Consider the following 16660-nt stretch of genomic DNA (forward strand, 5'->3'; position numbering starts at 1 on the left):
CCCCACCAGCAATAATAGATACCCAAGCAGCAAGCATCAGTAGACCCTGCAACACCCCTTTCCAGTACAAACATTCGGTGCTGGAGGTGCGTTCCCCCCGCGTCTCCCCCCCCCCCCCCCCGCGTTCCCGCTGAAAAAAAGCTGTGATATGCCAATTGAATTTCAGGCGGCTCACAACCCTCTACAGTCACCTTACCTGCACTTGTTCAGGGATTTTCTCACCACTGTGAGAACTGGTAAAATGAATAGTATTTTGGTGGGACATGATAGACATGTGCCCTTAAGGCTGGGCTCACACTGCTGCGGGGGGAGATCCGGATGTGATTCGCACCGCAAATCACATCCGATCTCCGTAGCGATGCGAGTTCAGCCATACAGATAGTATGGCTGAATTCGCATCGCTCCCGCAGCAAACTCGCACAGGACCCTTTTTTTGGTCCGCAGCAGAATCGGATCGCATGGGTGTTCACACCATGCGATCCGATTCCTGTGCGAGTCGGCAGATTGCACTGCGATATGCGGACGGATCTGGGGGTGTCATTAACATTTCATTGACACTCCCAGCCGTCCGCATAGGGCAGTGTGAACTGCCGGCGGGAGTAATGCGATGCGGGAAAACGCCGCGGATTCGCGGCGTTCCCGCATCGCAGCGGTGTGAACCCGGCCTTAAACCTACTCAGCCTGCAGAGAATAAATATTGTATGTTATGAGATTCATTTTATTTTCATTTCAAAATTATTTTTATTATTTAAACATGTTCTTCAGCTCAAACTAATCCTACTATAATTATTACAGGTCGGAGACCTACTAATGCCAAAACAACTAATGCCAAAACAACTACTGGAGCTATCACTACAGCATTTACTAAAGCTACTACTACAATAACTACTGATACTACTACTACTACTACTACTTCTACTGCAGCGCCAGTTACTACCTCTGCAGCTCCTACTACCATTGAAACACCAACTACTACTATTGCTCCTACTACAGCAGTGCCAACCAGTACTGAACCTCCTACTACAATGCTGCCAACTACTGTAGCTCTTTCAACAACTACAGTACCAACTACTACGGATGCTCCTACTACTACTACTGCAGTGTCAACCAGTACTGAACCTCCTACTACTACAATATTGCCAATTACTGATGCTACTACTACTACTTCTACTGCAGCACCAGTTACTACCTCTGCAGCTCCTACTACAACTGAAACATCAACTACTACTATTGCTCCTACTACAGCAGTGCCAACCAGTACTGAACCTCCTACTACTACAGTACTGCCAACTACTGTAGCTCTTTCAACAACTACAGTACCAACTACTACCGATGCTCCTACTACTACTACTGCAGTGTCAACCAGTACTGAACCTCCTACTACTACAATTTTGCCAATTACTGATGCTACTACTACTACTTCTACTGCAGCACCAGTTACTACCTCTGCAGCTCCTACTACCACTGAAACACCAAATACTACTATTGCTCCTACTACAGAAGTGTCAACCAGTACTGAACCTCCTACTACTACAATACTGCCAACTACTGTAGCTCTCTCAACAACTACAGTACCAACTACTACTGATGCTCCTACTGATACTACTGCAGTGTCAACCAGTACTGAACCTCCTACTACTACAATTTTGCCAATTACTGATGCTACTACTACTACTTCTACTGCAGCACCAGTTACTACCTCTGCAGCTCCTACTACCACTGAAACACCAACTACTACTATGGCTCCTACTACAGCAGTGCCAACCAGTACTGAACCTCCTACTACTACAATGCTGCCAACTACCACACAGCAAACTACTACTTTGCCCCCAACAAGTATTACTGAAGCCCCAACAACCACACCAACTTCAACTACAACTACAGCACCAACTACTACTGTTGCTCCTACTACCACTGCAGTGTCAACCAGTACTGAACCTCCTACTACTACAATATTGCCAATTACTGATGCTACTACTACTACTTCTACTGCAGCACCAGTTACTACCTCTGCAGCTCCTACTACCACTGAAACACCAAATACTACTATTGCTCCTACTACAGAAGTGTCAACCAGTACTGAACCTCCTACTACTACAATACTGCCAACTACTGTAGCTCTCTTAACAACTACAGTATCAACTACTACTGATGCTCCTACTGATACTACTGCAGTGTCAACCAGTACTGAACCTCCTACTACTACAATTTTGCCAATTACTGATGCTATTACTACTACTTCTACTGCAGCACCAGTTACTACCTCTGCAGCTCCTACTACCACTGAAACACCAAATACTACTATTGCTCCTACTACAGAAGTGTCAACCAGTACTGAACCTCCTACTACTACAATACTGCCAACTACTGTAGCTCTCTCAACAACTACAGTACCAACTACTACTGATGCTCCTACTGATACTACTGCAGTGTCAACCAGTACTGAACCTCCTACTACTACAATTTTGCCAATTACTGATGCTACTACTACTACTTCTACTGCAGCACCAGTTACTACCTCTGCAGCTCCTACTACCACTGAAACACCAACTACTACTATTGCTCCTACTACAGCAGTGCCAACCAGTACTGAACCTCCTACTACTACAATGCTGCCAACTACCACACAGCAAACTACTACTTTGCCCCCAACAAGTATTACTGAAGCCCCAACAACCACACCAACTTCAACTACAACTACAGCACCAACTACTACTGTTGCTCCTACTACCACTGCAGTGTCAACCAGTACTGAACCTCCTACTACTACAATATTGCCAATTACTGATGCTACTACTACTACTTCTACTGCAGCACCAGTTACTACCTCTGCAGCTCCTACTACCACTGAAACACCAAATACTACTATTGCTCCTACTACAGAAGTGTCAACCAGTACTGAACCTCCTACTACTACAATACTGCCAACTACTGTAGCTCTCTTAACAACTACAGTACCAACTACTACTGATGCTCCTACTGATACTACTGCAGTGTCAACCAGTACTGAACCTCCTACTACTACAATTTTGCCAATTACTGATGCTACTACTACTACTTCTACTGCAGCACCAGTTACTACCGCTGCAGCTCCTACTACCACTGAAACACCAAATACTACTATTGCTCCTACTACAGAAGTGTCAACCAGTACTGAACCTCCTACTACTACAATACTGCCAACTACTGTAGCTCTCTCAACAACTACAGTACCAACTACTACTGATGCTCCTACTGATACTACTGCAGTGTCAACCAGTACTGAACCTCCTACTACTACAATTTTGCCAATTACTGATGCTACTACTACTACTTCTACTGCAGCACCAGTTACTACCTCTGCAGCTCCTACTACCACTGAAAAACCAACTACTACTATTGCTCCTACTACAGCAGTGCCAACCAGTACTGAACCTCCTACTACTACAATGCTGCCAACTACCACACAGCAAACTACTACTTTGCCCCCAACAAGTATTACTGAAGCCCCAACAACCACACCAACTTCAACTACAACTACAGCACCAACTACTACTGTTGCTCCTACTACCACTGCAGTGTCAACCAGTACTGAACCTCCTACTACTACAATATTGCCAATTACTGTTGCTACTACTACTACTTCTACTGCAGCACCAGTTACTACCTCTGCAGCTCCTACTACCACTGAAACACCAAATACTACTATTGCTCCTACTACAGAAGTGTCAACCAGTACTGAACCTCCTACTACTACAATACTGCCAACTACTGTAGCTCTCTTAACAACTACAGTACCAACTACTACTGATGCTCCTACTGATACTACTGCAGTGTCAACCAGTACTGAACCTCCTACTACTACAATTTTGCCAATTACTGATGCTACTACTACTACTTCTACTGCAGCACCAGTTACTACCTCTGCAGCTCCTACTACCACTGAAACACCAACTACTACTATTGCTCCTACTACAGCAGTGCCAACCAGTACTGAACCTCCTACTACTACAATGCTGCCAACTACCACACAGCAAACTACTACTTTGCCCCCAACAAGTATTACTGAAGCCCCAACAACCACACCAACTTCAACTACAACTACAGCACCAACTACTACTGTTGCTCCTACTACCACTGCAGTGTCAACCAGTACTGAACCTCCTACTACTACAATATTGCCAATTACTGATGCTACTACTACTATTTCTACTGCAGCACCAGTTACTACCTCTGCAGCTCCTACTACCACTGAAACACCAAATACTACTATTGCTCCTACTACAGAAGTGTCAACCAGTACTGAACCTCCTACTACTACAATACTGCCAACTACTGTAGCTCTCTTAACAACTACAGTACCAACTACTACTGATGCTCCTACTGATACTACTGCAGTGTCAACCAGTACTGAACCTCCTACTACTACAATTTTGCCAATTACTGATGCTACTACTACTACTTCTACTGCAGCACCAGTTACTACCTCTGCAGCTCCTACTACCACTGAAACACCAAATACTACTATTGCTCCTACTACAGAAGTGTCAACCAGTACTGAACCTCCTACTACTACAATACTGCCAACTACTGTAGCTCTCTTAACAACTACAGTACCAACTACTACTGATGCTCCTACTGATACTACTGCAGTGTCAACCAGTACTGAACCTCCTACTACTACAATTTTGCCAATTACTGATGCTACTACTACTACTTCTACTGCAGCACCAGTTACTACCTCTGCAGCTCCTACTACCACTGAAACACCAACTACTACTATTGCTCCTACTACAGCAGTGCCAACCAGTACTGAAACTCCTACTACTACAATGCTGCCAACTACCACACAGCAAACTACTACTTTGCCCCCAACAAGTATTACTGAATCCCCAAAAAACACACCAACTTCAACTACAACTACAGCACCAACTACTACTGTTGCTCCTACTACCACTGCAGTGTCAACCAGTACTGAACCCCCTACTACTACAATTCTGCCAACTACTGTAGCTCTTTCAACAACTACAGTACCAACTACTACTGATGCTCCTACTACTACTGCAGTGTCAACCAGTACCGAACCTCCTACTACTACAATACTGCCAACTACTGTAGCTCTTTCAACAACTACAGTACCAACTACTACCGATGCTCCTACTACTAATGCAGTGTCAACCAGTACTGAACCTCCTACTACTACAATATTGCCAATTACTGATGCTACTACTACTACTTCTACTGCAGCACCAGTTACTACCTCTGCAGCTCCTTCTACCACTGAAACACCAAATACTACTATTGCTCCTACTACAGAAGTGTCAACCAGTACTGAACCTCCTACTACTACAATACTGCCAACTACTGTAGCTCTTTCAACAACTACAGTACCAACTACTACTGATGCTCCTACTACTACTGCAGTGTCAACCAGTACTGAACCTCCTACTACTACAATATTGCCAATTACTGATGCTACTACTGATACTACTACTTCTACTGCAGCTCCAGTTACTACCTCTACAGCTCCTACTACCACTGAAACACCAACTACTACGATTGCTCCTACTACAGCAGTGCCAACCAGTACTGAACCTCCTACTACTACAATGCTGCCAACTACCACACAGCAAACTACTACTTTGGCCCCAACAGGTACTACTGAAGCCCCAACAACCACACCAACTTCTACTACAACTACAGAACCAACTACTACTGTTGCTCCTACTACTACTGCAGTGTCAACCAGTACGGAACCTCCTACTACTACAATACTGCCAACTGCTGTAGCTCTTTCAACAACTACAGTACCAACTACTACTGATGCTCCTACTACTACTGCAGTGTCAACCAGTACCGAACCTCCTACTACTACAGTACTGCCAACTACTGTAGCTCTTTCAACAACTACAGTACCAACTACTACCGATGCTCCTACTACTACTACTGCAGTGTCAACCAGTACTGAACCTCCTACTACTACAATTTTGCCAATTACTGATACTACTACTACTGCAGCACCAGTTACTACCTCTGCAGCTCCTACTACCACTGAAACACCAACTACTACTATTGCTCCTACTACAGAAGTGTCAACCAGTACTGAACCTCCTACTACTACAATACTGCCAACTACTGTAGCTCTCTCAACAACTACAGTACCAACTACTACTGATGCTCCTACTGATACTACTGCAGTGTCAACCAGTACTGAACCTCCTACTACTACAATTTTGCCAATTACTGATGCTACTACTACTACTTCTACTGCAGCTCCAGTTACTACCTCTGCAGCTACTACTACAACTGAAACACCAACTACTACTATTGCGCCTACTACAGCAGTGCCAACCAGTACTGAACCTCCTACTACTACAATGCTGCCAACTACCACACAGCAAACTACTACTTTGGCCCCAACAAGTACTCCTGAAGCCCCAACAACCACGCCAACTTCAACTACAACTACAGCACCAACTACTACTGTTGCTCTTACTACTACTGCAGTGCCAACCAGTACTGAACCAACTACTACTGCTATACTACCAACTGCTATAGCTATTTCAACAACTACAATACCAACTACTACCAATGCTCCTACTACTACTACTACCAGTACTGAACCTGCTACTACTACAATACTGCCAACTACTGATGCTAGTACTACTACTTCTACTGCAGCACCAGTTACTACCTCTGCAGCTCCTACAACCACTGAAATACCAACTACCACTGTGGCTCCTACTACTGCAGTATCGGCCAGTACTGAACCTCCTACTACTACAATGCTGCCAACTACCACACAGCAAACTACTACTTTGGCCCCAACAAGTACTGCTGAAGCCCCAACAACCACTCAAACTTCTACTACTACAGCAACTTCTACTACTACAATACTGCCAACTACTGTAGCTTTTTCAACAACTACAACACCAGCTACTACTGTTGCTCTTACTACTACTGCAGTGCCAACCAGTACCGAACCCCCTACTACTACAATACCTCCAACTACTGTAGCTCTTTCAACAACTACAACACCAACTACTACGGTTGCTCTTACTACTACTGCAGTGCCAACCAGTACTGAACTTCCTACTACTACAATACCCCCAAATACTCTTTCAACAACTACAGTACCAGCTACTACTGTTGCTCCTACTACTACGGCAGTGTCAACCAGTACTGAGCCTCCTACTACTACAATACTGCCAACTACTGATGCTACTACTACTACTTCTACTGCAGCACCAGTTACTACCTCTGCAGCTCCTACAACCACTGAAACACCAACTACCACTGTGTCTCCTACTACTGCAGTATCGGCCAGTACTGAACCTCCTACTACTACAATGCTGCCAGCTACCACACAGAAAACTACTACTTTGGCCCCAACAAGTACTGCTGAAGCCCCAACAACCACACCAACTACTACAGCCCCAACTACTACTGTTGCTCTTACTACTACTACATTGCCAACCAGTTCTGAACCCCCTACTACTACAATACTTCCAACTACTGTAGCTTTTTCAACAAATACAGCACCAACTACTACTGTTGCTCTTACGACTACTGCAGTGCCAACCAGTACTGAGTCTCCTATTACTACAATACTACCAACTACTGTAGCTCTTTCAATAATCACTACACCAACTACTACTGTTGGTCTTACTACTACTGCAGTCCTAACCAGTACTGAACCCCTTACTACTACAATGCTACCAACTACTGTAGCTCTTTCAACAACTACAACACCAACTACCACTTCTGTTGCTACAACTACTGCACAGCAGACCAGTACTGACACCCTCACCACTACAATACTGCCAACTACCACTCAGCAAACTACTACTTTTGCCCCAACAAGTACTACTAAAGTCTCCACTACTATGGCAACTTCTACTACTATTGCAATACCAACTACCACTAATGTTCCATTTACTTCTGCAGTGTCAACCAGTACTGAAATACTCACTTCTACACTTCCAGCAACTACTACACAACAAACTACTTCTGTGACTTCAACTACTACTGAAGCATTGACTACTACAACAGTTCCTGCTACTACTACAATACCAACCTCTACTACTATTCCAACTACACCTTCAACAACCACTACAGCGGTGTCTACTACATCACAAACTAATACTGTACCCTCAACTACTACAGCAAATTCCTCTACTACTGCAGTTTCAACAACTACTCAAGCTACTACAATATTGCCAACTACCACTATAACTGGTATTACTACTCCTTTGACTTCTTCTACTACTTTCACTCCCACTACAGCTTTAGCATCAACCACTACTGCAGCAGCTACAACAGCAGCAACTCCAAATAGTACTACTACTTCAACAACCACTACATCAACTACTACTGCAGTTCCCTCTTCCATACCAGTATTAACCACAACTGTTGTCCCTACCACTACTGCAATACAAACCATGACTGAAGGCCTAACTTCTACAACATCACTAACTACTTTAACTATTACCACTACTCCTTTGGCTTCATTTGATACTTCTAACCCCACTGCAACGTCAGCACCAACTACTACTGCAGGAACAACATCTGTTGCTTTAACTACTTCTGCAAATGCTGCAACTACATCAACTCCAATGAGTACTACAACTTCAAAAACCACTATGGCACCATCTACTACAGCCCCCAGTACTATTGCAAATCCCACTTCCAGTACATTAGTAACTACTATCACTGCAATTTCAACCAGCACTGAATCCCTAACTACTACAACATCACCAACTACTATTATAACTGCTACTACCACTCCTTTTACTTCAACTACTTCCACTGCTTTAACCACCACTTCAGTACCAAATACTACTACAGGTATAACATCTGCTGCTTCAACTATGTCTGTAGCAGCTACAACACCGACTGCAATTAGTACCACAACTTCAGCAACCACTACATCGGCTACTACTGAGTTTCCAACTACTATTGCAGTTCCCTCTTCCACAACAATATTAACCACGACTGTAGTCCCTATCACTACTACAATACCAACCACCACTGAAGGCCTAACTACTACAACATCACCAACTACTTTAACTATTACCACTACTCCTATGGCTTCATCTGCTACTTCTAACCCCACTACAACTTCAGCACCAACTACTACTGCAGGAACAACTTCTGTTGCTTTAACCACTTCTGCAAATGCTGCAACTACATCAACTCCATTTAGTACTACAACTTCAACAATCTCTACAGCAGCATCTACTACAGCAACCACTACTCCTGCAAATCCCATCTCCAGTACATTAGTAACTACTACCACTGTCCCTACTACTACTACTGCAGTTTCAACCACCACTAAAGCTCTAACCACTACGACATCACCAACTACTAATATAACTTCTGCTACCACTCCTTTTACTTCAACTACTTCCACGGCTCTGACCACCACTTCAGCAACAAATACTACTACAGGTATAACATCTGCTGCTTCACCTACTTCTGCAGCAGCTACAACAACAGCAACTCCAATTATTGCTACAACTTCATCAACCACTACATTAACTACTACTGCAGTTCCTATTAGCACAACAGTACTAACTACTGCTGTTCCAACTACTATCAAAGTGCCAACCATCTCTGAATCCCTCACTACTATCAGGACGGTCTTTAATATTGATTGGACAAACATTTTAATGCCCCACCAAAGCCCCCCCCCCCACCCCCCAGCTAGACTTAAAATGAGTTTACTGCAGCAGATCAGGTAGCGATTGTGATTGGCTGATAGAGGTTACTGCAAATCATTATTATACTCACTGATTGGTTGCTAGAGGTTACTGCACATCATAACCTCTGCATCAAATTGCTAGTGGGGCTAAACTGCACTAGCATTGTACAGAGTGCATAGTTAAAAGGTGTGCTACATACGCACAGGGTTGAAGGGTGCACTATGTACAGAATGCAGCATTCAGGGGTATGCTAGGTATAGAGTGCAGGGATGCGCTTGTGTGTGTATCAGAATTATCAGAGCGGCCGCCGGGAGAGGAGCACTGTCACTTGGAAACACAGAAGCAGTGCTTCTGTTTTTCCAAGTGACATTAGCAAGTAGCCAACATGCAACCAGCACCTGAGGTGGCCAAACTCCGGCAGGCAGTGCAGGGCTCAAAAGGTGGGCAGCGCAGGGCCCCCAACAATGACAGGGCCCTGGGCAGCTGCCCCTTTTTCCCCTCGTTAAAGACGGCCCTGACTACTATAACACCGCCAACTACCACTATAATTCTTACTACTACTCCTTCAGCTTCATTTACTACTTCTGCTCCCACTAACACTTCAGCACCAACTACCACTTCAGAAACAACGTCTTCTGCTGTTTTAACTACTTCTGCAACTTTTACAACTACAGCAACTCCAACTAGTACTACAACTCCAACAACCACTACAGCAGTAACCACTACAATACAAACTAGTCCTGCAGCTCCAACTACTACAGCAAATCCCACTACCACCACATTAGTAACTACTACTCTTGTCCCTACTACCACTGCAATGTCAACCACAACTGAAGCCCTAAGTACTGCAACATTGCCAACTACTGCTATAATTACTACTATCACGCCTTTGATTTTAACTACTACTGCTGCTTTGACCTCCACTTCAGCACCAACTACTACTGCAGGTACAACCATTTCTGCTTCAACTGCTTCTGCAGCAGCTACAACAACAGCAACTTAATTTAGCAATACAACTTCAACCACTATACCCACTACTTCAACAGTTCTAACAACATTGCAGTACCTACTATTACAACAGTACCTACTACTACTGTATTCACCACTGAAATGCCAACCACAATTGAAGCCCTTAATACTTCAACATCACTAACTAGCCCTATCGCTGCTACTACCACTCCTTTGACCTCATCTACTACTTCTGCTCCCACTACTGCTTCCACACCATCTACTATTGCAGGTACAATGTCTGCTGCTTTAACTTCTTTTGCAGCTACTACAACTACAGCAACCCCAATTACTACTTCAACATTAACAACCACTACAGCAGTACCTACTGTAACACAAACTAGTACTGCAGCCCCAACTATTACTGTCAATTTCACTTCCACTAAATCAGTAACTACTAATGTAGTCACTACTACTACTGCAGTGCCAACCACCACTAAAACCGTAAGCACAACAACATCACCGATTACCACTATAACTGCTACTACCACTCCTTTAACTTCAACTTCTTCTGCTGCTCCAAAGACCACTACAGCTCCAACTATTACTGCTGGTACAACTTCTACTTCAACTACTTCTGCAGCAGTTAACCACAACAGCAACGCCAATTAGTACTACATATACAACTTCATCAACTACTATTGTAGCCCCAGCCACTACCACAACAGTACTTACTACTACTGTACCCACTACTGTAATGCCAATCAACACAGAAGCCCCTACTACCACAACATCACCAACTACTATCATAACTGCTACTATTACTAAGTTGGCTTCTTCTACTATTTCTGCTCCCACTACCACTTCAGGAAATAAAGGGAAAACTTCTGCTGTTTTAACTCCTTTAGCAACTTCTACAACTATAGAAACCCCAATTGGTACTACACCAACAACCACTACTGCAACACAAACTAGCACTGCAGCCCCAGCTACTACTGCAAATTTCATTACCACTACATTAGTAACTTTTGTTGTCTCTACTACTTCTGAAGCACTAACCACCACTGAAGCCCTAAGCACTACAACATCACCAACTACCACTATAACTGCTACTACTACTTTTTTTATTTCATCTGCTTCTGCTGCTTTGACCACCACTACATCACCAACTATTACTGCAGGTGCAACTTCTACTGCTTTAACTACCTTTACAACAGCTACAGCAACTCCAATTAGAACTACAATTTTAACAACCACTACATCAATTACTACTGCAGCTTTAACTTCTACTTTAGCCCCAACCACTACCACAACAGTACGCATTGCTACTGTACCCACTACTGCAATGACAACCAACACTGAAACCCTCACTACTACAGCATCATCAGCTACAACCATTACTGCTACTACCACTCTTTTGGCTTAATCTAGTCCTTCTGCTCCCACTTGCACTTCAGCACCAACTACTAGTTCATGTACACTTTTGCCGTTTCAACTTCTTCTGTAGCTTCTACAACTACAGCAAACCCAATTAGTACAACATCAACAACCACTACCTCAGCATCCACTGCAGCACAAAGTAGTACCGTAACCCAAATACTGCTGAAAAAACAACTTTCACCCCATTAGTAACTACTAATGCTGTCCCTACTAATACTACAGGGTCAACAAACACTGAAACCCTGGATAATGAAAGAACTCTGGACGGCCGCACTGAACTCTGGATGGCCGCACTCCAATGCTAAAACCAGCTGGTTCCAGCTATGAGTAAGCACTAGCCTTAGTGCGAAACGTGTCAGCTGTTAGCATCTTTCGCTGTGATGTTATTTGCTGTGTCCTGAATATTATTTGAATAAAGCATCGTTTTAGCATTGGAGTGCAGCCGTCCAGAGTTCTGTCATTATCCACATTATCTGCATGCTATGGTTCGCACCCGGATCCCTTCACCTGGAGCAATTATCTCTAAGTTCCCAGGACCTGACTTTGAGTGGTGGTGTATATCTCACCACTGAAACCCTAAAACCCTAACCACTACAACTTCACCAACTATCACTTTAACTGCTACTACCATTCATTTGACTTTATATACTGCTTCTGCTCCCACTACCACTTGAGCACCAACTACTACTGCAGGTGCAAATTCTATTACTTTAACTTCATCTGCAGCTGCTACAACTGAAGTAATCCCAAAAAGTACTACAACTTCAACACCTAGTAGAGCAACATCTACTGCAGAACAAAGTAGAAACTGCAGCACAAAGTAGAAACTGCAGCCCCAACTACTAATTACTACTAAAAATATCACTTCCAACACATTAGTAACCACTGCTGTTGTCCCTACTACTACTGTAGTGTCAACCAGCACTAAAGCCCTAACCAGTACAACATTGCCAACTACCACTATCATTTCTGCTTCCACTTCTTTGACTTCAACTGACTAACTACTACCGTTGCTCTGATCAGAGCTTCAGCACCAACTAACACTGCAAGTACAACTTCTGCTGTTTCAACTACTTCTGTAGCAGCTACAACAACAGCAACTCCAATTAGTACTACAACTTCAACACCTGTACATCAACTACTACTGTAGCTTTAACTAATACTGCAGTGCCAATCACTAACACAGCAGTACTTACTACTACTGTACTCAATAATGCAATGCCGACCATCACTGAAGCCCTTACTACTAAAACATCACCAACGGCAACTAATTCCGCGTACCGCTTTGGGAAGACCGTCGGACCTTTTCTGCCGGAAAGTCCGGTTGTGTGTACGCGGCATTACACTGCTTTTACCCCTTCTTTGGCTTCATCTAGTATTTCTGCTCCCACTTCACCACCAACTACATCTGCAGATATAACTTATGCTGCTTTAACTTCTTCTGTTGCTGCTACAACTACAGCAAACACAATTAGTATCACAACATCAACACTACAGCAGTGTTTACCACATCACAACGTAGTACTGCATCCCCAACTATTACTGAAAAAACACTTTCACAACATTATTCACTACTACTGTTGTTCCCTACTACTACTGCAGTGCCGACCACCACTAAAGCCTTAAACACTACAATATTGCAAACTACAAATATTACTGCTACTACTACTACTTTCACTTCAATTACTACAGCTGCTCAGACCACCACTACAGTATCAACAACTACTATAGGTACAGCCTCTGCTGCTTCAACTATTTCTGCAACAGCTGCAACAGCGACACCAATTAGTACTACACTTAACAATAATTATTGCAGTGACTACTTCCACACTAATTAGTACTGAAGCCTTAAGTACTACTGCAAATTCCACTATCATTATATTACTAACTACTTCTGTTGGCTCTACTTCTATTCCAATTGTGATTTTAAAGCACCAATGTGTGAATGGCAAATCGCGGGACTCGTATTTGAGATGCCATTCATTTTGAATGACACCTCAAATCGCGCCGAGAGTCTGCGGCTATTGTAATGCGATAAATCGCGCTGCAATCACAGCTACAAGCATCGCGGGAAGCATGTCACCCCAAAAAAAGTTCAGAAGCTACTTTTGGGCAACATGCTTCCCTTGACGTGTGTTGCCATGATTGTAGCGTGATTTATCGTGCAACAATCACGGAAGACCCGCGCCATGATTTGAGGTGTCATTCAAATGAATGGCATCTCAAATGCGAGTCTCGTGATTTGTCGTTCACACATGGGTGCTTTCAAATTGCGGGTAGATTCAAAACGCTGAAGTGCGAATGCAGCCTTAAACCAAAAGACTGAGTTCCAGACCAAATTTATAAAGAGTCCAAAACAATTTGAATAAGTCACACAAGGCAGCCAACGTGTTTCAGAGGCAAAACTCACTCCCCCTTCATCAGTGCTCAGTAATGTCTGCAAATGTATAAAAGGGAAGTATGGGCAAAGTTTTCTTGGTCATATTTATTTTCTGCGTCACAGGAGTGCACTAATTTTTGCTCCCCTGTGACCCAGAATCAGCCTGCTGTCTGCTAACATCACAGAGCCACTCCAGGCTTTCAAAGGATCCTGACCATATTGTTAGGATCCACCCAGATGCCTAATAGACACCCAGCTTAACCTCTCAGTGTGCTGCAGAGAGCCACAGCCAGCTGTTCCCACACCCACCCAAGCCTGGCGCTGCCAGTCACTGTTCTCTACTCCAGGAAGACCAAAAACTGAGCAATCAGTGGTCATATAATTGCTCACTTCTTAGGCTTACAGCAGGCGAGGGACAGCTCCAGCATTAGACTTCTGCACTATGATGGTGAGTAAGTACAGTATGTTTATTTTTTTACAAGTCCATGCTTTTCCTTTTAAAACAAAACTCAGAGGAGTAGATGCTAGAGGAATTCTAAACTTACTGTTTGCAAAGAAATCAGATGGGGCATAATTGTGTCCCATCTGATTCTATTGCAATCAGTGGGTTTATTATTTCTCAGACATCTTGAGCCCTGATGAAGGGGGAGTGTGCTTTGCCCCGAAATGCATTGGCTGTCATGTAAATTATTGAAATTTTTTTGGGCTCCTTTAAGAATTTGGTCTGGCACTCCTCTATTTGGTTTGATATCTGAGATATGCTTCTGGGTATCCATTGGAGGGTAGTCCTGGTTGCATGTGAGCCCACTAATCAGAGCCAGTGAACTTTTCAAATAATTGTCATCCTTTTCTTCACTATGTCTATCAGTATTTATTGTTACAGTGCCAGTACCTCTAATGCCGCGTACGCACGAGCGGACTTTCCGGCAGAAAAGGTCCGACGGTCTTGCAGATGGAGTTCTGACAGAGTTCTGACCGAACTGACTTGCCTACAAACGATCACACCAAAGTCCGTTCGTTTTGAACGTGATGACATACAACGGGACTAGCAAAGGAAGTTCAATAGCCAGTAGCCAATAGCTGCCCTTGCGTTGTATTTGGTCCGTTGGACCAGCATACAGACGAATGGTTTTCCCAACAGAAATTGATTCCGTCGGACAGATTTGAAACATGTTCTATTTCCAGGTCCGTCAGAATTTTTGAAGAAAAAAGTCCAATGAAGCCCACACACGATCGTAATGTCCGACGGAATGATTCCGTCAGACCAATCAATTACAATTACATTGGGAGCTTCTACTACTCCAGTCAAGTATCACAACTCAAAAATAAAATTAAAAAAGTAAAAAAAAAGTACAAATTATAACTGTGCTCTCACTATGCACGTTGTACTGCTACAGTATCTGTAACTAATTTATTACTGATGTATTTCCTTCTTTGTTGCACCAACTAAAAATCTAGCATCCACTGCTCACACTGCACTTACTTATCCTGCCACTGGTCTTTACCACTGATATAACCTACCATTACTATAACTAGCCCAGCTGCTGCTATGACAAAAACATCAAGTATTGCATTAAAGTACTGTATAACAAAACCCAAGAACAGAAAATGTAATATATTGCAGCTTACTGGTCCTTAGATGTGTCTGCATTCGTTTTAATTTTTCAGGCTAATAACATTTTCTACAAGTACAGAGAAATACCTGTTGACCATGTGTCCTTGTGTCTTTTTGTGCACTGAACTTGTGTCTCAAACAATGTTGTCAGCCTTCCTGATAATCTTTTATGAACTGAAATACACCTTCTCCTAGGTGCTTGTAGTCCAAATCAGTAGAACAGCCTAAGGGGACAATGATGCTCCTTGAAAAATAAAGTAGAGTGAGTAAGCATTGTTGCCGTAAGACAGGAAGTGTGCAACCAGGTAAAAATAACAGACACAAAGGGCCTAAACAAGAAATACTAATGCTACCATCACATTTAGAGATTTTAAGAGCAGGTTCCCCATTTCCCATCCAACCCCTCAAATGGATTGATGGCATCACAAAAAATAATCTAAAAAACAAATGTAGCACTGACCCCCGAAGGAGTAGCTGGTTTAGTTGGGCTTACCGTTACCTTCTTGACCTCGTGTATGTCTAGGGGTTTGCCGAGGTAGATGGCCCAAAGAACTGCAGAAACTCTGGATCCACTTTTAGTATATTTATTTGACA

At 43.3% G+C, this 16660-nt stretch overlaps 1 protein-coding gene across 1 annotated transcript in view; it reads left to right on the forward strand.

Moving 5' to 3' along the window:
• LOC143987577 (uncharacterized) overlaps positions 1-16660 on the forward strand; it is a 91201-nt gene that overhangs the window by 55288 nt on the left and 19253 nt on the right. The window contains exons 2-5 of the mRNA XM_077486410.1: positions 796-9548; positions 10192-10525; positions 10747-11244; positions 13764-13859. Of these exons, the coding sequence (XP_077342536.1) occupies positions 796-9548; positions 10192-10525; positions 10747-11244; positions 13764-13859 (9681 nt within the window). The remainder of the gene's footprint in view (positions 1-795; positions 9549-10191; positions 10526-10746; positions 11245-13763; positions 13860-16660) is intronic.

The sequence above is a fragment of the Lithobates pipiens genome, unplaced genomic scaffold (assembly GCF_037356315.1).
Source record: "Lithobates pipiens isolate NorthernLeopardFrog02 unplaced genomic scaffold, aLitPip1_a1.2 Scaffold_1, whole genome shotgun sequence".
In the NCBI taxonomy this organism is placed as follows: domain Eukaryota; kingdom Metazoa; phylum Chordata; class Amphibia; order Anura; family Ranidae; genus Lithobates; species Lithobates pipiens.